Genomic DNA, 18670 nt, shown 5'->3' with positions numbered 1-18670 from the left:
AGCCTCCCAAAGCGCTGGGATTACAGACTTGAGCCACCGCACCCAGACAGGACAAGATACTATTTTGAAGGGTATGTGCTTCCCAGGTAGAGCATCACAAAAGGCCCTTCTGGATGCAGCATCCCCGCTGCAATTGAGTGCCCTAACTTCTGTTTATGCAGGGGACCCCAACAGGAAGCACCCTGAGAAGTTTCCCCAGTTAGCCACCTTGAGGTAAAAGATTGAGACTGGGGCTCCATGCCCTGCTTTCACGGAGCATAATAAAACTTCCTTAATCAGCCCACATGAAGTATGTGATGTTCTGATGAACCTGCATTCCTAGAGAGTTCACTGCTCTCCAGAAACAAGATCTTGCCTCAACTCTTACAGTGGAAAATCTTTATCAAGTGTAATCATTAAAATCTACCTCCCAAAGTATAAACACTGCAATTAAGCTTTACAAATGGAATATCTGGAAAGGTGAATAGATGATCAATATGTACCTCAGTTCTTACCCAGGCCTGCCTCTCGTGGGCCTAGGCGCTGATGTAACCCATGTCTGCTATTACATATTTACCTTGAGGCACTCTGCCATTCCCAGGGTTAATCACAGACTTAGTTACACACAAATCTTTGTGTACAAGGGAACATGAGGAAATTAAGACTGTTTTCAAGTCATCCAACTGTGTGTGAAGGAGGCTACTGACGGGGAGTGGGAGGTAAAAGGGTCCAACAGGGTAGGACTCTGAGCTCACAGCCACAGCCTCATCTCCCACATCCCCCCATCACTGTGAACTTTCTCATGCCTACATAAGTTTGCTCATGCTGTTCCCTCTGCCTGGAATAGCCTTTATCATTGTTTTTCCATCTTGGAGGTGAACCCATGCTTCAAGGCCTAACTCAGATGCTTTTCTGTCTGCCAACCCCTCTTCAACATTTCCAGTCTCTATGAAAGACTGAAGTGAAAAATGAGTGAGCTTAATGGAGATCAAAATTATCTAGAAATGTAATTAATGCATTTATATGGTGGCATCTTTTTATGTAGAGGGTCTTTGTTCCCTGCCTTTATGTTGTGGCTGTGTATTTGTTTTTCTAACACAATGACATGTTATTGTAGTGATTTCCAAACATCAGGCTTTCAAACACCACCTACAATTGTGTGTCATAACGTCAGCCACCTGTCAAATTATTTATTTACTTTAAATATATATGTTTTTCTTGACTTGATGTTCTTAAGACTTATATACATACATTTTAAAACTAAACTTTAAAACATCTATTTTAAATATAGCATCATTTGCCTTAAATAGAAGGTTGCTTAAAAGAAAATTCCGTAAAAACAAAATAGGAACTTCTGTCTGGAAACACTTTGGACTTGAGATTCACTTTTTGGTTGTTAAAACGAGAGGTTTTTGTAACACAAAGGATAAATGTTTGAGGGGATGGATACACAATTCTCCATGATGTGTTTATTTCACATTTCATGCCTGTATCAAAATATCTCACGTGTCCTATAAATACATATACCTACTACATACCCACAAAAATTAAAAATTAAATTAAAAAATAAAATAAAGAGAGACTAATGAGTGCTAGGGAAGCACTGAAGACAGACTAGCGCCAAACTGAGACTTTTTCCTTTGGAGATTCAGGATCAGAAAGGGAATTGTAAATGGAACCATCTCTATACTTAAGTGATTCTTTAATGCCACGTCTTTGACCAGGGGTGTTATAACCCACATTTTGAAAACTAACATGATAGAAATACTGCAGAACAGACAAGGAGACTGGGTTTGAATTCTATTTTGTGAGCACCTAAATTTGTCTTGCTTGAGAAGTCATTTTTCTATCCTCCAACCGCCCCTCTTCCTGGTCTTATTTTTCTTATAAAATGAGGAGGTTGGTTATTTTACTCTCAAAGAGTTTATGCAATTTTTATATTTTACCTTTATCATCATTTGTTTTCCAGACTTGCATTCATTCAACAAAATGTTTTGAGCTCATGCACCCGGAGTTAAGTGCTGGGAATATGGCCATGAGGAATCCATCCATGCCCTGATGAAGTTTATGATCTTTCTTTCCCCCTTATCAATCTTCCCCTTTTTAAACTACAGTGAGTTGAATATCTATCTTACTTATTTCAAAAGGCTTAATAAAACTAAAGATAAGAGTAGCTTAAAATGTATTTAAATCCAGAGCTTTCAAAAAAAACCCCACTCCTGCCAGAACGCATAGCCACGGTCAAGAGGGCAGTGGCAGTTTCTCAGAAGTCCACTAGAGGGCGCGCACATTTTCTGATTCCCCAAGAAAGCATTTATGTGGGTCCTGCCCCTGAAGTTTGGCGTTGGTGTCTCTTTTCCCCACATTTTATGCAACGTGGGGCATGTGTGACGAGTCCTCAAGTTCTCTCACTCCACCAACCCATCCTTACCCCATGCCGTGACTTCTCCTCTGCCATAACGAAGCATAACTTTGCTCACACAACCACAACAGTTTCGTTTCTGTTTCCAGCATTTGTCCTTTTGACATTTTAGAAGAAATAAGATCCAAGTTTGATGTTGAAAAGAAAGCATTGATTTCTTTAGTGAGAGGATTTCTCCTCCCTATTTCTGTTTTCCCTAGTCGTGGGCGAAACACTTCTTTAAGGAGTTAGAGCAGCTCCTTTGAGCAAATCTTCCTGGGGAATCACAGGAATCTTTCTGAGCAGATGTTTTGGAGCTGACATTAGGCCCCTTGCTCGGCAGCATGTTGAATTTTTGAGGCCCTGTCTTTCCTCTGAGTTTTATATTCTGAATTGACAAGTTCTTGACCTCAAACATTAGTTTGAGCAACCCATGACCAACCCTCCTCACAAACCATGATCCAAGAGAAACATCCAACAGTTTCCCCCAAGTTTTTTGCCTGGTGGTTGCCCTAGAACCTTAAGCCTCACCCTTTATTTGATTCCAAAATTCCCTTACCTCCAAATGTCCATTCTGAGCTTTCCTTGGGAGTCAGCAAAGACATTCATGAAATAAATTGTAAATATGCCCTATTGTACATGGATATGAAATTACCTTTTGGATGAACGCCTCTCCAGTTAACACAGGAAAGACTGGGAACATGGCTTGAGAAGAAAAAAAAAGCTGGGGGGAAGACAGGGCCTCCTTGCCCACCCCACCCCTGCTTTCTGTGAACCTTAGCCAGCTTGCCCTTTAAGGAAATGAACAATTTTTTCTGTGTGTGTGCGAAAGGTGTCAGAAGGTTTCTGAGGCTGTAGCTTTATGCAAATATGCTACTCAAGAAGAAGGCTTTAGGGGAGAGTTATTTATATCCCACAGGCATTACACATGCAAAAGGTGAAACTGTGAATCTCTGAATTTCCAGGAGTGGATGTTCTTATGATGAGCACATCCTTGCAGTTAGCTATTTTGGTGGTCATATCTCACTGTCCGATTTTTGCAGGCAGGAGACTACATAATCATTCCATAATTTTATAATGACCCTAGATGTTTCTCTCCAATGGGACTTCATAACCTGAACTCCTCTTGGGCTTTAGATTTACTACTACCTTGGATTTGTAGTAATAGGTGCATTCATTTCTTTTACTCCTAAACAGGTACATCACTTAGCCATTAAAAAGTAATCTGGTGGCACGTTTATTGCTCTTTCATTTTCATATTGACTCCTGGAATTAGCCAAGAAAATGACCTTTTCTCTACGAATTATTGCCCTGCTCCATTGCTGGCTCACCCTGTCCAAAAATATAGACCATTCTCCAAATTGAAATATACATTAATCACTTCAGGAAATTGCTTCCCCCATTGGAAACTGATAGCTCTCATCGGAATGTTTCCAAAGCACAGCTGATGACAATTACGACTCACTGAAATTTCAGTTTTCTTTGATTGTGACATAAAAACTGGGACATAAATTAAAACCCAATTATCCTTTAAGGGTAATTGGGGTTATAAAACTGAGAGACTGTGAGTCAGTGTGTCAATATCGCTGGAGTACAGCATCTGTCCCCAAAAGAGCCTTTCATATGAAATGCTTGTGGATAAGGTTATCTGTGCACCGAGCATGCCAAGAGAGAATATCAAAATGGGTGATAGACTTGGAGACATATAGTTAGCTTCTAGGACATCTTGGAACAATTAAAGTACACTAAAACTGCAGTGGGAAGGGGTTAAACAAAGTCCTGGCCTTCACCTGTAATGGTGTCCAATGTTGGAACAAGGAACTTAGCACCAAGACTCCAGCCAGTATCTGAGTCTCCAAACTTGGTTAAAGAGGTTTTTTCTCATCTGGAAGACAGGTGAGATCAGCTCTTTTGTTTTATACAATCTACAGCCTCAAAGTCTGTAAGAGAACAGACATTTTTCAGAAAGGGCGTGACCCACAAAAACTGCAGAAAAGAAAAAGATTTGTCGTAAATCAAGTGTACAAAGAGAGCTTATTAAAGGAAGCCACGGATTATTATTAAATGCAAGGATTACTCACACATCTGCACATGTGGATAATCCCTGCGTTAAGAATAATCCAGGGCCACCTACCGGGCCACCTCTTGATGATACCTCTTAGTGTGCTCTTTGGGTCAAATCCCATCCACTGAAATTTCCCAACATGGTACCCCAAAGCCTCTCATGACACAATCTGCCTCCCTCATTTTGGATTTTCCAAAAGATTTTACTCCCTGTCTTCCCAGAGAATGTGTCACTCCCTCTCATTGTGTACTGTTCATATTTTTAAAAGAGCACATGCCCATCACATGACTATGAAGTTTTCCTCTTTGTCTCTAACATTCAGCTGAAAGCCCCTGAAGGGACTTGACCATATCTTATTCCTCTTTGTTTTCCTAGGGATGTGTGCAGTTGGGCACATAGTAGAGCTCACAAAATGTTGCTGAACATAGTGCACCATTGACACAACATAATTCCAGATTTCTAACTTTGATTTCTGAAAGGTAAACTTTGCTACAAGGTATTAACCACACAGGAGACTCAAACAAACCCAACCCCCTTCCAAACAAAGCAGGTTTGTTTGTTTTTTGTTAGGGCACCCACTTCTACAAACAAATTTCTGGCCCCAGGATAACATAAAGAGCCAGAGTAGGATTTCAAGCAGACCTGTGTTTTCAGTTGATGTGTCAGTCCCCTGAGAGTCATGTGGAAAAAAAAAAAAAAGAAAAAATTCAAGGTCCAGGTTATTTCCACCACTCCTGGGAAACCAGGCCTGGAGAGCTCTCTAGGGAAAGAGGTACGTCTGCTCTGGACTTTTGCAACCTTATTTTATAATTCACTTTCTTATCTACTGCTTCACAGAACCAAAGGGAAATAGGTGCAAACTGTATTGACAAAAGATCAGAACTGAATTCTCAATGGCAAAGGCAAGTGTACATTATAAATAGCAAAACAGCTGGCTTGGACCATGTTGCCGGCCAGTCACCCAGTTGAGGGATTTGAATGACATCATAACCCTCGAGAGGGTATTGCTAGCCAGCTGGTGTTATTTAGAATACACAAAAATCAGAGAAAGAAAACACACTCTGGCACACAGACTCCCTCTGTCTCACACACACACACACACACACACACACACACACACACACACACACACAGGTTTGAGTTATGTGGAAAATTCAAACAACAGGAAAATTGTTGCCCCCCAGGTACCCTTCTCCCAGAGTGGTGGGGTGGGGAGGGGACAGTGACAGGCAGCCTAGTAGAAGAGTAAAGAAAAATGTTCTATTTCAGTTGGTTTTTACAGCTCGGCATAGTCTTTGCCTCATCGCAGGAGAAAAAGTGTGAGACAGTGTCCTAAAGGGACCAATCCAATGCTGCCTGCCCCTCCATAGGTTCTAGGAAATGAGATCACACCCCTCACTTGGCAACTAGGACAAGGGGTCACCCGAGTGCTGTCTTCCAATCTACTTTACCCCAGTCACTTCAGGGTTAAAATTGTAGAGTTTGCTGGAGAGGGTCTTATCGTCCTTTCTTTCTTTTTTTGTTTTAAATTATGCATTTACTCTAGAATGTAAAATTGCTCTCCCATCCCCCTTGTATAGTCCTTTAATACTAGTAAGGTGTATTAGCAGACGTGTCTGTCTTCGTGCCCAGCAGAAAGTTAATCAGAAAACAGATCCTTATTTTCTATGGCAGCATAAGTACTTTAATGTCTGCTAACCCTGTCACTAACACACATTCTTTTAAGGGAAAAAAATGCTTCTGTGCTCTAGTTTTAAAATGCAAAGGTATGATGTTATTTGTCACCATGCCCAAAAAAGTCCTTACTCGATAACTTTGCCAGAAGAGGGAGAGAGAGAGAAGGCAAATGTTCCCCCAGCTGTTTCCTGTCTACAGTGTCTGTGTTTTGTAGATAAATGTGAGGATTTTCTCTAAATCCCTCTTCTGTTTGCTAAATCTCACTGTCACTGCTAAATTCAGAGCAGATAGAGCCTGCGCAATGGAATAAAGTCCTCAAAATTGAAATGTGACATTGCTCTCAACATCTCCAATCTCTCTGGATTTCTTTTTGCTTCATTATTCCTGCTAACCAATTCATTTTCAGACTTTGTACTTCAGAAGCAATGGGAAAAATCAGCAGTCTTCCAACCCAATTATTTAAGTGCTGCTTTTGTGATTTCTTGAAGGTAAATATTTCTCACTCTTTGAAGTCATTGGGGAATTTTATTTAAATTGTGTACTGTTTGCTTCTGCCTAGAACTGTTATTCACTTTAAAATTTTCATTGTTTCGGAACTGAGAGTTATTTATAAATTGCTGAATATGCAATTCTGTAGAATCTGAAAAATAGCTCGGGGAGATGGATGCATTTGCACAGATATCTATGTGAGTAGAAACTATTGCAAGGTACTTATGCTAAATCCTCCACTTCTGCAGGGCTTCCGTGGTGTCATTACAGAAGATTCCTTTAAATCCTGTCTATGGCTAAGGGCTATAGAGCATGGATATGAACTTGGGGATTTTTTTTTTTCTTTTGCAGGTGCAGATGTTTTATTTTTAAGACCATGTTCTTGTGCATGTGTGTATGTGTCTCTCTGTGTGTGTCTCCGTGTGTGTAACTCATCAGGACTTTATTTACAAGGCATGCTATATATGAAGGGTTATATTTTAGATGATATTAAAGCTTTTAAATATGATCTTTGGAGCTAAGGTCCCAGAACTCTGCACTTATGCCCAGAGAGAGAGTTAAAGTTAGAGTAAAGTGTAATTTGTTCTTCCAAAAAAGAACTCCTTGACAACTCTCGCTGACCTTGCATATTTGTATAATTTAAACAAATACATACTGTATATGGAAAGCAGAAACTTTCTAAGAGCTGGTTGCCCAACTTTTCTGTTTAGAAGAGGACTTTCATGGGCAAAGTTTGGACTTGGGGTTTTGTGTTATAAAACTCTGATTTTATATTCGGTGTCGTGAAGTCCCTTTAGGTAAATCTGGCTGCTGCTGTCAGTGCACCGACTTCTTGTTTCAGATTGCTGGCCGTAGTTCTAGTTTCCATTCTCAGCAAAATTATATCCTTCAAGACTTGTGTTTTTTTTTCAATTTGCAAGCGCTTTTAAGCTGCTGTCACTTGATCCACCGATTCATTTGCCTGAGGGCCCAATTCATAAGACATCTCTGCCACTTAGTGCAGCATTCAGTTGCTGCTTTCAAACACTTCCCCACTACGACTTTCCCTAGTCAAGTAAGTGGCTCCAGGAGTTAAAAGATACACCCTTGTCAGGCACCTGATTCTGCTGTTCCTGAGATGCCAACACATGCAGGCCACCTTGCTTTCAAAGAAATGACGTCACTGTGCATACATACTATGTGATCTAGCAGCTGGAGTTTTTGTCTCCCTACTTAGGGGATCATAAAAGAGGCTGTGGAACGTTATCTCTGCATTAATTACAAGTTAAGAAAATTGTTTCCAAATGCACTTTTCATGCTGTGTATGCTGAACACTTCAGAAGTGGAGCTCTTAATAAGTTGTTACTTTTTTCTGTACTTGAAGCAGGAAGTGGTTTGAGGGAGCTGCGTGGTCTTTCACATGTAATTCAGTGAGTAAAGGTGTCCTGCCCAGAGGCAGAGCTCACAGGCTGATTGTACTCTGAGTCTCAAGGTATTTCCAAGTGAGTGAGTCGGGGGAAGGGAGTAAGGGAGTGGACTGGAGCTTGGGTCACTATCTGGGCGGCTACAATAGGCATACAATGGAAATAGATGGCTTGATTGGGGGAAAAAGATTGACTTAAATCCCAACTGTGCAATTTGTTCATTGTTTCAATGGACAAAAGGCAGTTTACCCAGGCTCATAGCATACCTGCCTGGGTGTCCAAATGTAACTAGATGCTTTCACAAACCCCACCCACAAAGCAGCACATGTTTTTAAGACCTCAGTTTTCTATTCACATCGGCCTCATAATACCCACCCTGACCTGCTGTAAAAGACCTGGAACAAACAAAAATGATTACACCTACAGTGAGTATTTTCTTATGACTGTTGCCCTCAAATTTTACAGGGCATTTTCATTGTGGCCCAGACATCTGGAATCAATTAATATTCCATTTATTTAAGATTAAAAAAAAAAGAACTTTTAAAATTTGGGCTTGTGAATGATTTTTGAGAAAGTGTTTTCTGATTTTTTTTTCTTTTTTTCTCATGTCTTTCTGATTCTTCCCTTTTTTTCTATCATATCTTTCCTTTCTCTCTATTCATTTCTTTTGTGTTTGGCAAAATAAAAGGCCAAGGAAATAATGAACATATGGGACCACTTGTTTCACACTTTAAACTCCTAAGCAAGTTCGGTATTGTTTTCATTTGTGGGAACATAATGTGATAAATTCTCTGGTTCTCTGTGGGTGTACTGGACTGTTCCCTAAACTAAAGGAAAATGCACTAGAGGTTCTATCTTGTCCTAGAACTATAAGTACTGAGATTTATCTGACAATATAACTCAGCAAAAAAAAAAGAAAGAAAAAGAAAAATCTATTTTTAAAAAATCTTAAATTCTTAAGTTCCAGAGACTTATATGTATTGCTGCACTTAAATGTGTTATACTAGAACTAACTATTAAAAATATAGTTTTGACATTTAATGAAGTTTGAAATTCACTAAGGCTATAACTTGAGTAATTTTTTTCCCTGGATTTCACAAAAACTGAAGAACTTGAAGCCATCTACAGTTGCAGGTGCTTAGCCTTCAGCATTGCTATAAACTCAACAAAGAAGGGAGGGGTGGAGAAATAGGATTTGGTAGAATAACATACTTTCTAGAACTGGCCCGTTCCCATAGTGTGGGGGTATGCTCTGCAAGATCAATCACAGGTTTGTTCTTTTGAAAAATGCCATGAGGTCCAGGTGGGTTGGATTTGTTGAGGTTTCCAATGGAAATATTGAACAGGAAAACCCCACTAATTTTACAACCAAAAAAAAAAAATGAGAACTGGATGATAACATGCTTCTTCCAGTCCCAGTCTTTTGGGCTGTGTAGGGGGTGGAAGATTTCCATGCAGAGATCATGTTGAAAAAAATGCAGTAAATGTTCAGTTGAGCTTTTACCTCCTCTTCTATTTTATGTCCATTATTTATGATGATTTGCAAATAGAGGGTGCTTTTCATCTTCAACTGCTTTATAACCATTAACTAAATATTTACATTTTGTTAACGAGAGACAGGGGTTTGGGTTTGTTTTTTTTTTTTCCTCAGTTGCTGAGGTGAAGGTCTGACTACAAAAATGGAAATCATCATTAGAATGATGGGGGAAATTTTGCCACTGATATAGAGCCACTAAATTGAGAGTCCATGGAGGGCAAGGAGGGTAGTCAGAAAATAAATGACTGTTTCTCCAAAAATGATGGGGTTGAATGGACCTGCCACTACTCTGAGGTTCAAAAAAGGCTCTTTTTATAATTATAGCTTCCAGCATGACTCCACACCCTTTTAATAGGGCCCCTCACCTAACACCCTGCCAGGGCCTCTTCCCATGATGCTGAAAGTAGATGCATCTGAGAGAAGTGAAGCCACTCACCTTGAGAGGCTTCTTGGAAAAAGCCACATCTTTGTGCCACAAGTAACAATATGGAAAAACTTAATGATCATCTTAGCATGGTTTCTACTGCTTAGAGTGAGGATGGAGACTTGAGCCACAGGACTGCTGCTTTTGGCAAGGCTGCCCTTTGGCGGTCTATCATTGACTAAGTCATGCCAACCAGGGGTCCCTTGGTATATTTTGCTATAAAATAGATACAGTGACACATAAGTCCCTCCAAGAGATGAAGCCAGAATTCCTGCGACTAAAAATAAAATAAAATATTTTTGCCGGTTTGAGCCCAGTGCCCTATACACAGAAGGGATTCTCAACACGCGTTGATTTGATATTGGACTTGAGGCCAGGGACTTTAGAATACAGGAGTGGTTTCTATTTGAGCCAATTTCATTCTTCGATTCTCATATTTTTTTCTGTTTCTGTTATTTTCTTCTATTTGTGGTTGTGTCAACTGCTGATATGCCCCAGGTAAGGAATCAGTCTCTCTCTCTCTCTCATATTGAGGAAACAAAACAAAAAAAAAACCCTATGATGATATATAGTATTGTCAAAAGCCATTTTTTGGCCATAGTAAATTATTTTTAGTCAAAAATAGGTAATGATGTTTTGGTTAAGAATATTCTGCTCAATAATGAATGCATATACCATCTATGGATGGCCAATATTGAGAGAATTTAAATTAACAAATCTTATTTGGCCCCAAATATGTACTGAGCACAATTCAACCTTTGATAATTCAAAAGTTCTACCAGGGTCTCAGAGTGATATGGGATGCCACTGTAATAATAGCATCTTTCATTTCCGTAGTAAATGTTTCTAGATATTTTATCTCAATTCATTGAAATAGGAACCCATAAAGAAAGGGTTCAGGGAGAACTCCTCCAGAGATCCACAGTAGCCAGGGAAATAAACACAGGTTGTTGGATGCCAAGACAGGCTCCATCCACAACTCCCACTGGGTTCTCATGTACTCTATTGACTTCTGTGCTGGGTAGTCCTGATTAATGACAGTCGTGGAATCGTGGGAGTCAATGCACTTCTGTCCCACCCCACTCCCCTTGCAAGGATCAAGGAGGAAACCTGACCCTCCCTCTGTTTCTTGGGCAGGTGAAGATGCACACCATGTCCTCCTCGCATCTCTTCTACCTGGCGCTGTGCCTGCTCACCTTCACCAGCTCTGCCACGGCTGGACCGGAGACGCTCTGCGGGGCTGAGCTGGTGGATGCTCTTCAGTTCGTGTGTGGAGACAGGGGCTTTTATTTCAGTAAGTAGCCCTCCCTCTCAATGTGCTACTCAAGTCTAAAGTGTACAGCTCTGTGGATTTACAACCGCAGGGAGTGTGTGAATAACTGAATGACTGCCCGTGTCTGGCAGCCATCCTAGGCCTCTGAGATTCCTCACCTTAAAGTAAGCATAGTGTTTTGGCGGGACTTTGACAGGTTTTGCAGATCTAGGATGGAATTTTCCTCCTTAACAATTCATCTTTAACTACTTCCTGCTAAGCCTTCTTTCAACTATTATGATCCACCCTCACTATTCCATTCCTTTCAATGAAAGGACAGGACAAAATAAGCCTGAGGTATTGATGTTTTTGTTTTCAAAACCTATGGGTGCACATGTAAACATATGGAACACATGCAGGGCTGCTTTAAGTGCTACGTGATTTGGAGTAAAATAGTAAGGACTCTCCAGTCATGTGGATCTGGGAAAAAAAAAATTAAAGGGCATATCCTAGATGTCTCCATTCAATATGAAATCACCATGAACAGACAGAAGCTTAACTCCACTTAAAGGCAGGCCTGTTTGCAAATACATAGACTGTCTCTAAATGCAAACTGAAATGCCATACTGATTTGCCCTCTATGCCACTTGACCTTGATTTTTTGTTGTTGCTCTCTTTTGGCATAGTTCTTCTCTGGGACCCATCAATGATATCACCATCTGGAAAAGGGTCTCTGACAAGTACAGAATCACTCATCTCTTAAGTAGCTCTTAGGTGATTAGAAAGTCAACAGCCAGTAAAAAGTAGACAGCCAAGTCAAGGCGTATAAATAATACACACAAGCAAAAGTCAATGATTCCTGTGGGAACTGATCACTTAAAGAATCTAGCTCCCATGCATCTATCTCACTGTATATTATAGGACAGCGAAAGATTTAAAGCCAGATGCTCATTCCTTATAATTCTTTGGAGTTTTAGAGAGTTCCAGGAAACTGAGCATGAGTCATTCTTAAAGGTTCATATCACTCCAGTGTAGACAGCTTACCTCAGTTACCCACTATGCTTTGAATAGCTCCTGTGATGACTCACACACTTGAAGTCTCTCTCATCCTTCCCAAATGTCAGCCTCTCTCTAGGCAGGTGGGGTATGTGTGTGTATGACTGGCAGGGTAGAGGGTGGCCTGTGTATACCAGTCTGGAGATCAGTAAGGGAGATGGGAAGAAAGAGGCTTGTGAGGGGATTGGTGATCAGTACTTACAGTGGATTTGGTAACAAATAGTTTTTAAATCACTAGTGACAAAGAATCAGAAGTGCCTTCTACTATTTGAATAGGCAAATTCCCACTATTTGCTTCCAGCCAGTCCTTTAATCGAATGAACTAATTTATTTTTCTGGCAATAAAGCAATTCTATCCAGTTCTCTGTTGCAGAGCAGATGAATGAGTGCATTGGGTGAGTGATTTTCCAATAGCAGACTTGTTTTACCTTTAAAATATCCTGTGGAAGATAACTGTGGGACATCACATGATCCAACAGTGGGTCATAATTTTTCTATAATTTGCAGCTACTGGTCCTCATTTTTTAAAAAAATGAAAAAGTGGTTCTCACTTATTATGCCCAAGAGGACTTTTTTTTTTCCTTGATAATCCATTTGTGCAGTTTCCTTTGATCCAGTTCACTAGGTAATTGCCAAGCCTAGAAGTGTCCTCTGTTACGTGCCAGGTTGAATTGTGATGTTCAACATGACATTGCTCCAGAATTTCCAAGCGCAGTGCATGAAAACTGGATCTTTCTATGCCTATGATGTTTGCACTAAATGATGAAAAATGAGAATGGAAAAAATGATTATTCCTAAGTAACTGCCTGATACTTATGTGTTTGCACAGACACTTAAGGATATTGGACAACTAAAATGGAAACCAATTTCCAGGTTCTCTTATTCTGTTACTGCAACAATCAAATTTCAGCAAATTTTTAAAAATTGTATCTCAATAACTTGAAAAGGAAATGTTATATATAGCAAATCTTGATGTTTACTGTATGACTATAGCTAGAAAGTGGTTTTGTAAATCATATGTTTTTGTCAGTATTGTCATTGAAAGTATGTGTGTCATGAGTTTTGCCTTATAGAATTCCATGACTTATGTTAATCCGACATACCCTCATGCACAGAAGTGTCCAACATACCCTCATGCCCAAAAGTATTCTTTCTAACTTTCTAGTCAACTGGACAATCTTATTTGCCCAAAAGAAATTAGTCCATTTAGATTATTTTAATGTAATTCAAAACATTGTTGGAGCATCTGTTATGTGTAAGCATTGAATGAGATATGAATGAGATGCCTAGAAATGAATGAGAGATTGACCTTGTCTTCAAGAGGCTTACAGTTGAGTGGTAAAAGAAAAATGCAACGAAGTATTATTGTCATAAGAGAAAAATAACCATGGAGAATAAATTATATCCTTTATGTTTTTCCTGAATATTTTGGTCTACCCTGCCAAGAATAATACCCTGTCAATGGGCTTCTTGATGCCAAAGGACATATTTATTTACCTTTGAATCCAAGTGTCTAGCTCATAGCCTGGATGCTATAGTAGCTGCCCATATTTGATTGTTGAACTGACAGGATTGAGTTGAATTTAATTGAGTCCAGTTGAATCCAATTGAATAGAATGGAATTACTTGTTTGGGATCTTGGTCTTAAGAACCATCAAGAATTAAGGTTGTCAAGTACTGTGGACAATACTTCTCACCTCATGGTTATCTAGTTATTTAATAAAACTGCTTTTATTTTTTTGAACTGAAAAAATATATACTAACAATGACTTAGAGGCTGCTGCATTTTGGTCATCCCCAAGCTACACTGATGTCTGTTTTGTGTCTGAGCCAATTATTCCTACAGGCATTAACTGTTGTCAACAAATTTCATTCAGTTTCCTTTTCATCCGCTGAGATTTACTGTGTGTGGAGAAGTCAGCTCTAAGCACATACAGTCTTTGAAATACTTTTTAGAGGGAAGCATTCTTCCCCACCTCTATACACTGTCAGTTGACTCTTATTATTCTCTTTACGCTTATTTTCAAAGTTTTATTGTGGCTGTGACTTTTATTTTAAACTGCTTCAAATCCATTTTGGAAGTACAATTTTTTTAGTAGTAGAAGGCAGTTTCTGATTTTAGTTTGAAATTCAAACATCTAAAAGAAAATTGCCTCCATATCTATCATTTTTGTCAATCTGCAATATTTAACAAGGAGAGTTTTTTTTAACTCTATTAGAACTGTTCTGAATAAAATATTTTGTAATGCTTATTGTGTGTAGATTGACCCAATGATGTGAATTGAGCTCATATTTCCCTTCAAGCCCAAGTTCCACTACAGCACAGTGAAAGCAACCTTCTAGATATCTGTTTGTGAACATTATCCCATCATAAATGGAACAGTTCATGTATAATTAATGCAGCTTCCCTAGACATTTTATGAAATGAAAGACCCAATGAAGAGCTAATTACTCATTCTTTCCTATGCATCATAGGGAAGATAGGAGAGCCTATCAGCCAGCCTTGTGTTCTTGTAGTCCTGTGAGAAAAATGGTGGCATAATGGAGATGAAAGCACATTGGGAAGGAGCTAGAGATTTTCTTACTGGATTGATGGAGCCCTTATAAAGGGTGGCTCGTTACAACCTCCCTTTGCATGAAAAACACCAAGAGAAAAACAGCTTCAAATGAAATAGGAGAAGTGAAGCTTACCATAGATATAATTTTTGACAGCCATGGTGATTAACCATTTTAACACGCTGCTATGGGCCTGTGGAATTTCTCTCCTTGGAGATTCTTAAAAAATTGACAGACAACCAACCATCTTGGATGGTTTCAATTAAGAGCGACTGAAAGAAAGAGAGTTTCTGGGGTCTTTTTTAGTTTTAAGAGTCTATAAACAGTCCCTTAAATAAACTGTATATGCTTTACCTTGGCGGTCTGGGGAAATGGAGAAGTAAATCAATTAGAAAAGAAAGTTGGATATTCTTTCAGCTCTTCAGGATTTATAGGCTTTGTAAAACATACTTCCAATGTATAGTTATTAAGAACAGGTCTGAATAAACGAATGGCATTCTTCATGTGTTAGACTGTTTTGTAAGGGCTTTAAGTGAAACTTTACAATGAACTTTCATTGTTACTGATTGCAACAACCTTCTTAGATCTAGGTTATTATTATTAAGTCAAGCTTCTTTCCTTTGATATATACTGCCCAGAAAACTACTCCCAGACCTGTCATTCATTAGTTGTAGGAGTTTGGCAGGCATTTAAACTTCCTGGGTCTAAACGTCCTTGTCCGTAAAACAAGGGAATTTTATTAAAATAAATGACCTCTTCTAACTTTAACAGACTCATAGTCTAGGTTGTAATTAACAAAGCTCTGGTGCTATTCAAGAAAGAAGAACCTTGGATTTAAGTAGTGACCAAATAACATTTAGTCTCTTTTATCTTATTTACATAGTTTCTGTTGGTCCCCAGAGATAGGAGATTCCACCCACTTAAAGTAAGTGGAGCCAGATTCTTCATTTTGTTTTGCTTTAAGCTGGATTTCAACCCCTCGGGGATGGAATAGAAGCTTAGATATGACCAAATACATGCAGGTCTTTTGGACCAAGGAGCCAAAGAAGCACACGCCTCATGAAAACAGACTGTCATTTTTCTTTGTTAGGATAGACCCACTGACAGTTCTCATCTTTACATTCTCTCACTCTCCTTACTGTGAGGTCAAGTGAGTACATACATTTTTAGATGCCCTGTATTAAATTAGAGGGGACAAATAAGAATCTACAGCTTTCTAAACCTTCACCAAAAGTCTCTTCCCAGCCTATTACCTTTTCAATTAAAGAAGAGAGTGTATAATTGGTGAAGTTGACATCACACTCATCCACCATTAGCGCTGTTTTGAGTGGGGCTGGATTTGAGTTGCACCATTTTCATTCCTTTTATTGGTACCCCTTAGACTGCCTGCTATGCATCTGTGTGACAGCTGGTCAAAGTTAGGGGTACAGTCACTAGCTGTGGGAAAGCTTTTCTCTTTGAAACTAATTGGTACATGTGGGGTTTGACCTTATGACCCTGGCCTCATTAGTACCACTAAGCTAATAGGCCACAGATATTATTAAAGAAAAGCAATGTGTTTTTATATTGACCCCAAATGCTTGTTCCTGTCTTTAAATAGTAAAGGACCAGTCTCTGCAACCATAGGACCACTAAGAAAATGATGCAAAATTACAAAATAATTTGCATTTTTTTCTGACAAGACCATCTCCCTCCTGATGGAGAGTTATAAACAGGAGAGTGAAGGGTTCAAGACCAAGGGCATGGCCTCTATTGCCAAACACTTCAGGTTTGAACCCCAGCTCTGCAACTTACTTGGTGAGTGATCTTGAGCAAGTTACTCAGCCTGTTTGTTCCTCAATTTTCTCATCTGTAAAATGGGGCCTGCCTTACAGAGTTGGTGTTAGGATTAAATTAGTTATTATATTAGATTATGTTAACTTAGAATACTGCCTGGCACACAGTAAGCACCACATATGGGAGCTAATTACACTTAATTATTCTCTTCTGAGATCAATTGCAGAATCTATTGCCAATGCTGAGGTATATGAACTGCCCAATTAATTACACACTCATTTTCTCTCCTTGGAGGCAGCTGATTAAAAACCTATTATGAGTAGTAAGAATTATGTAGTACTAATAGTAATAATCACATGAAGAATATTATGTTTATCTAGTATATTTACTTTTTCAAAATCCAGTTGTATCAGCTCTCTCACTTTGTCTTGACTCCAGTTTTGGTGGGCAAAGATTATTGCTTCATGGGACAAATGAGAAATGTGAGACATGAACATTTTGTAACTTACCCCACTGAATGGTTCCAGAAACAAAGCTAGGTTCTCTTGCCTCCAAGAAGTGTGTAGCATAGGGAGATGCTTCCAAAATCCCGGTAGTCTTCTGGGAGATAAGGAGCAAGAATCCCAGGGTGACTAAATTGATTTTGAACACTTCCTTGAAAAGAGGCATGAGAGAGATATCTATGTAATGATCCTATATTTTAGCTTCTGGAAAAACTGAGGAAATGCTAAGAAAACTTCCTCAGGATGCACAAGAAAAGTCTTCTTTTAGAAGAGGCTAATTAGAGGCTGCTAATTAGAGACTGCTGCTGTACAAGACCCTTCACAGACTGAATTCAGACAGAACACTGCAACTCACCTGTGTACACCAGGATATGCAGTAGGATCTGGGGAGCTTCTCTTCTGGCCAACTTCAAATCTTCTTCCTCTTCCTGCAAACCTCAAGTGCTTCATTACTTGCAACTATTTGTTTCATTGGTTTTTCTCAAAGACCTACTAAAAAAATGCTGTTTAATCGGACCAAACTTTTTCTTGGGGTGCTATTAGAGTAGTAGTAATGGGAGGTGGTCTCAGACACCGTAATCCAGACAGGAAGAAATTTCCCCAACTTGACTATAAAAGGAGATGTGGGAGCAGCCAGTGGTTGGGATGCAAGACCGCCACCTTTGCTGGTATTACTCAACCAGCTGTTTGAAGACCATTGGTATTGAAATGTATCCTATCTCTGGTGGCTGGTAGGGGAGACATTTTGGATCCAGGAGAGAATTTTGGCATTCCGCTAATTCAATGGGCCTCCAGTACTTTGACCAGACATCTTGTGTCGTGCCATCATTGCCCAAGGTCTCCATTAGAGCTGACTTCATCTCTCCAGCAGCCTTCCTTCTGGTTTTACAGCCCACACCAAAGATTCAGACACAGTGAAAATAGCCACAAGGTCTCTCCCAAGGAGATGTCTCATTGTTCTCAATAACAGCCTGCAAAGGCTTTGCTCTTTTGTGCAGCCAGACATCTTTGACAACCCATGGTGGCAAAAAATCGTTTTCGCATTGAGCTGCCGCCCTGGCGGAGTTCCATCCTACACCTCTCCATGAGACATCCCAAAGAATTACTTTAGGTTGCCTGGAAAGTTCAAACCCCCAGGCCTTATTAGCTGTTAGACTAAGGAGATGACAACACAGCATTTTGTTTGTCTTTATCTATACGTGAGATCATGTTTAAAACATAGCAAAGAGGTGTTATTTGACATGCAATTCCCTAACTGCAGTAAGTTCTATGCCTATTTAATGCATTGTTTAGTCTCACATTGGCTAAAGCCACTTAAAGAAGCACTTGGCAAGCTCTGGCTTTTCATTCTTGGCATAGCTGCCCCTCTTACTTTTTCACTGAACCTTAAATACCAAGAAAAACCCTTCACTTACTTTACATCTGGCATATTGCTTTCTGCAACTGGCCAGAACCTTTGCATGTGGCCCTCTGCATTTGTCCTAAGGTAATTAATGGCTTTGCAATATTTGATCATCAGCAGCACAGACACAAAGAGAAATTGTGCAACCAG

At 39.6% G+C, this 18670-nt stretch overlaps 1 protein-coding gene across 4 annotated transcripts in view; it reads left to right on the top strand.

Annotated features, from left to right (window-relative positions):
- The first annotated feature begins 6334 nt into the window (after positions 1-6334).
- IGF1 (insulin like growth factor 1) overlaps positions 6335-18670 on the top strand; it is an 82905-nt gene continuing 70569 nt past the window's right edge. For 2 of the 4 annotated variants that reach the window (XM_002823658.3, XM_054527567.1), the window contains exons 1-2: positions 8376-8439; positions 11113-11269. In XM_002823658.3, coding sequence (XP_002823704.1) covers positions 8425-8439; positions 11113-11269 — 172 coding nt within the window. In that variant the 5' untranslated portion in view covers positions 8376-8424. Of the gene's footprint in view, positions 6611-8375; positions 8440-11112; positions 11270-18670 lie in introns of those variants that run through there. The other 2 variants (XM_009248162.3, XM_002823659.4) reach the window with 2 other exon arrangements.

Source organism: Pongo abelii, chromosome 10 (assembly GCF_028885655.2).
Source record: "Pongo abelii isolate AG06213 chromosome 10, NHGRI_mPonAbe1-v2.0_pri, whole genome shotgun sequence".
NCBI lineage: Eukaryota > Metazoa > Chordata > Mammalia > Primates > Hominidae > Pongo > Pongo abelii.
This window is presented reverse-complemented; position numbering and strand designations above follow the sequence as displayed.